The 4,358-nt window shown below is 36.1% G+C and overlaps 1 protein-coding gene across 1 annotated transcript in view; it reads right to left on the reverse strand.

Moving 5' to 3' along the window:
- Nucleotides 1-2,664: 2,664 nt before the first annotated feature.
- The window catches only part of CUNH18orf54 (chromosome unknown C18orf54 homolog), a 10,874-nt gene continuing 9,180 nt past the window's right edge, over nt 2,665-4,358 (reverse strand). Inside the window, 2 exon segments of the mRNA XM_009274741.2 lie at nt 2,665-2,794; nt 3,662-3,735. Coding sequence (XP_009273016.2) covers nt 2,683-2,794; nt 3,662-3,735 — 186 coding nt within the window. The 3' untranslated portion in view covers nt 2,665-2,682.

Genomic DNA, 4,358 nt, shown 5'->3' on the forward strand with positions numbered 1-4,358 from the left:
GACTGTAGTTCAATAAAATTCCTTTTCTCTGATCTAGCCTCAAGGACAAGAACATCACTGACATCTTGGATATGGCAATTTTGTTTAGTACTTGATTTACGCATTCTGTTATTTTTCCTGAGTGGCAACTTCTTTATTCTAACTTATAAGCAAACTAAATTCCAGCTATAATTGCAAGAACAGTGTATACAACCAAAAAGTTACTTTTTTTCTATTGATATATAAGGGATCAAATCCCTCTTTAAAGGCCATAAATCTCTCAATAGCATTTAAAAAAAAAGTGAAACCAGTTGTTTCCACTTACTGACTAATGGTGTTTTATTGTTGGGGTTTTTTTATTCTGTTCTTATTTTAATTTATATTGTTTAAAACTAGGAAGTGTCACTCATTTGTTGCTTAGTTTCATATGCTTAAGGTACTTTCATCTGGTGTGGTACAGTACCTCACACACTGGACCTTATCCATTATCAAAGCCTTTCATAGCTGGCCAATATAAAGTTAGTAGATATGAATATTCAATAATGTCAACAATACTTTTAGTTGTTACCTAGGTCTGTGTGCCATAAAACCCCAAAAAAGTTGTGCCGAAATTCTCCAAAGTACATGAAACTGATAAAGGAGAAATATCTGGAGGCTAATAAAAAAAACTCCAAAGAATGAGGCATCTCACAAATATGGATAGCTACAAGGATTCTCCAAGGGGGAATTAATGAAAAAGACTTTCTAAATAGCAAACAAACTCTGCCCTAACATCAAGAGAAGTTCTAAGGGAATAGGGAGTGCTTTACACTTGTCCTATGCACCCCTGCAAGCAGGACACGTGGGGAGCATGCTATAACCTCCAAGTACTCTCAGGGCATCAAGTCGTGCTTTGAGCCCACCTTGCTTGTGCTACCAGCACCCCAAGGAGTATCTGTACACCTGGATGAGTAAACCTACCTTTCTACTGTGAGCTATATAGGCACGAGCCCCTTCAGAAACAGGAGAGCTATGAGAGCTTGGGCAGTGCCACACTAGTTGTGCTGAGAGCCTGAGGTGTACTAGCTCAAACGATGCAGCATACACACACTATGCGTAACTACCTACACACAGCATCCAGAGTAGTGCAAAAGTAGAGCAAATTCATCATGATCCGCATTCAGGCATGTGCGATGTCAGGAAAAAACCTCATCTTTCCTTGCACATATGAATTCCTTAAAATGACCTCTGGCAAACAGATACTATCTTAGTACAGACAACAGTTACACCCACAGTTATTAGTTGGTTTGTACATTCATGTCTCAGCAATGCTTATAAAAGCTTCAACAAAAAGTTTTCTAGGAGTCATTTCATTGTCTGTACTCTGATTTCAGATCTAGCTCTCAGCATTTGAAAAAGACCAATAAAGACTGCCTGAAATATATTATTACATATTACCTATGATCTACCTATGTTCAAGTTCTATGATAGTCATAAAATGAAGTCACTTATTATTCTCTCTCTACTTACTAATTCTTAACAGGAAGATGGGAAATACATAGCTAATATTCCTTCTGCTTTTTCTTCTGGCTTCTGTTTCATTTCTCAGGATCAGCACATGCTCAGGTACCCGCCTTCTCACGTGAACCTATAAATATCCAGATTAGAAGGAAACAGTTCACTAGAAAGGCATGTCACCATACATATTGTTTACTGACAGCATAAAATACTAGGCTACATTATATAAGCCTCAGAAGAGGTACAAAAGGCTTCTTTCAAGATGTTCTGTCAATGTATTTCAATTCACAACTCAAATTACTACTTACAGCTTTTCTCTCTGTCTCTCAATTTGCTGCTGCCAAATGGGATAAGTCCTACTCCTCTCTCCCCTGCACAAGTTCCAGTGCCTATCAGTGGCTTTCATGAGCTAAGTCTATTCAATTATGCTGCAAAAAAACCCCAAACCTCTACTTCTCTGCTTATTTAGGCCCACTGAAGGATTTTATATGCTCTAAAGCTAAGAACAAAGCCAAGGAAAATGGAAGGCAAATTAGGACTTCTCAGTAACAGTGACAACCACCTGTTGGATCAGTTCAGCTGAAACACACCCTATGCTCCCAAACAGGATGCCTCTAAACAAGTGCCTTCTCTCCCCAGAGAACCAGGCTTTACTAGGATGTGAAAGGGGGACAATTCAAAAAGACTTCAGACACTTTTTGATACAATATATTTGTTAAGTTTGTGGTTGGGGAACAAGGAACATAACAATTACATCAACTCAAGTCCTGTTAGAAAGAACAGCACTGGAAATATTACATAATTACATTATTGCTAAACCTTACTGCTTAACTTTACACATGATATTGAGCTCACCCTGTTTCTAACACACCATGTAATGAAGTGATGACTAGAATTGGCCAAATAGTTTAGTTTTTTGTAGATTTTTTATACACAGAGATTCTTCCATGAAAATGTTCACATTATTTTAATTAATTATTCGTTTAAAAAGTGGTATCTCTTGCACATATTGTTAGATCCTACTGGAAGCACTAACACTCAATTAAGCTTTGAAGTTATTAATGAAAAGAACAAATATGTACAGAAATACTGAATACAACATTTTTCAGAACATGCACTGGTTCAGCTTTCAAAAAATTTTGACCAGTGGTCAGGCTGACAAATTATTTAAATTACACAGTATTAAAATATTCTTAGTTATCAGCTTCACAGATCATTCTTTTTGTCTTGTTTATCTTCTTCATGATCACCCGTCTGCTCTTGTTGGTTACTGTTATCTTCAACAAGACTTTTAAGACGCGACAAATGGTGTAAAGCCCTAGATTAGGAAAAATGAAGACTTTAACAACAGTGTATATATTACTATTTTCATTTAACAGAAAATGATGTTGATTTCTTACAAACAGCTTAACAGTTTGAATGGTATTATATACAGTTTACATCTCTACATCTAACTGTTCCACTTATTCTGTTTCAGAGATTATAAAATACACTAAGATTTTTTTTAAAAAGATAAAACACTTTTTGGAACTGAAATTTTAAGTGTGTATTTTCAAATACAGGTGCTCACAAACACAGTTTCTATTAAATTATTACGGAATGGGTATTTAACAGAGGATGTTAAACACTACAAAACATTGTTATAAAATAGCAATAGTGAAAGTTACTGTATCTTTTTAAATTAAAAAATCTTTTAATTTTACATTACAGTATAAAACTGTACTGCAACACTGAGTTTTGTTGAAACAAACGCTCTACATAAACCCCTGTTTTCCATTCTGCCTTTTCTCAAACTTATTTCTTTTGTCACTTATAACTGTTCAGTAGGATTTCATTAATGAAATCTGTTTTCTAGCAATTATTTTCCCCACTGTAGTGAAGAAGAGAAAATATTTTGTCCCATATTACAAACTTCTCCAAGTGTGATTATTTTAAAGTCCATCTATATGTAGCAATAATTAATCTATTGATATAGATGAAATACAACTGCTTATTTACAGAGTATATCTCTGCAACTATTCAACAGATATTTCTCTGCTCCATGAACTGCCATGTTTTTAATTATTCATTAATGGCTTATTCTTAAAGTTTTCAGATCACATGACAAAACTCTCAGCTAATTTATCATTCCTTTTCTGCACTTTCTGAAAACAGAGAAAAGTCAGAAAAATCAATGGTCACTTACTTCTGAATAGAATTAGTAAGGGGGATTATCTCACTGTCACACAGTTTTAATTCAGCCTCTGCTTTTTCAGAAAGCTTAAAAAAAAAAACATTGTTAGCTGAGGGAAGGAAAAGTAACTGAATATGACATAAAACATGGAATCTTTATAGCACAATGCATTGGAAAGTATTGCCAAAAACTTTATAGCATCATAAAGTAATTCAGGTTGGGAGGGACCTCAGGAGGTGGGCTCCTGCTGAAAGCAGACGCAGTTATGAGGTTACAGCAGGTTGCTCAGGGCTTTATCCAGTCAAATCTTGAAAACCTCCAAGGACAGAGACTACACAACCTCTCTTGAACAACTTGTTCCAGTGCTCGGCTGTCTTCAGGGTTAAAAAGTTTCTCCCAATGTCCAGTGTGAACCTCCTGTTTCAATTTATGCCTGTTTCTCATCCTTCCACCATGCACCACTATGAAAATCATAGAATCACAGAATCATTGAGGTTGGAAAAGACCTCTAAGATCATCGAGTCCAACCGTTGACCCAACACCACCATGCCCACTAAACCATGTCCCTAAACGCCTCATCTACACATCTTTTAAATACTTCCAGGGATGGGGACTCAACCACTTCCCTGGGCAGCCTGTTCCAATGTTTAACCACTCTTTCAGTAAAGAAATTTTTCCTCATGTCCAATCTAAACCTCCCCTGGCGCAA

The sequence above is a fragment of the Aptenodytes forsteri genome, unplaced genomic scaffold (assembly GCF_000699145.1).
Source record: "Aptenodytes forsteri isolate BGI_AS27 unplaced genomic scaffold, ASM69914v1 Scaffold112, whole genome shotgun sequence".
Lineage (NCBI taxonomy): Eukaryota > Metazoa > Chordata > Aves > Sphenisciformes > Spheniscidae > Aptenodytes > Aptenodytes forsteri.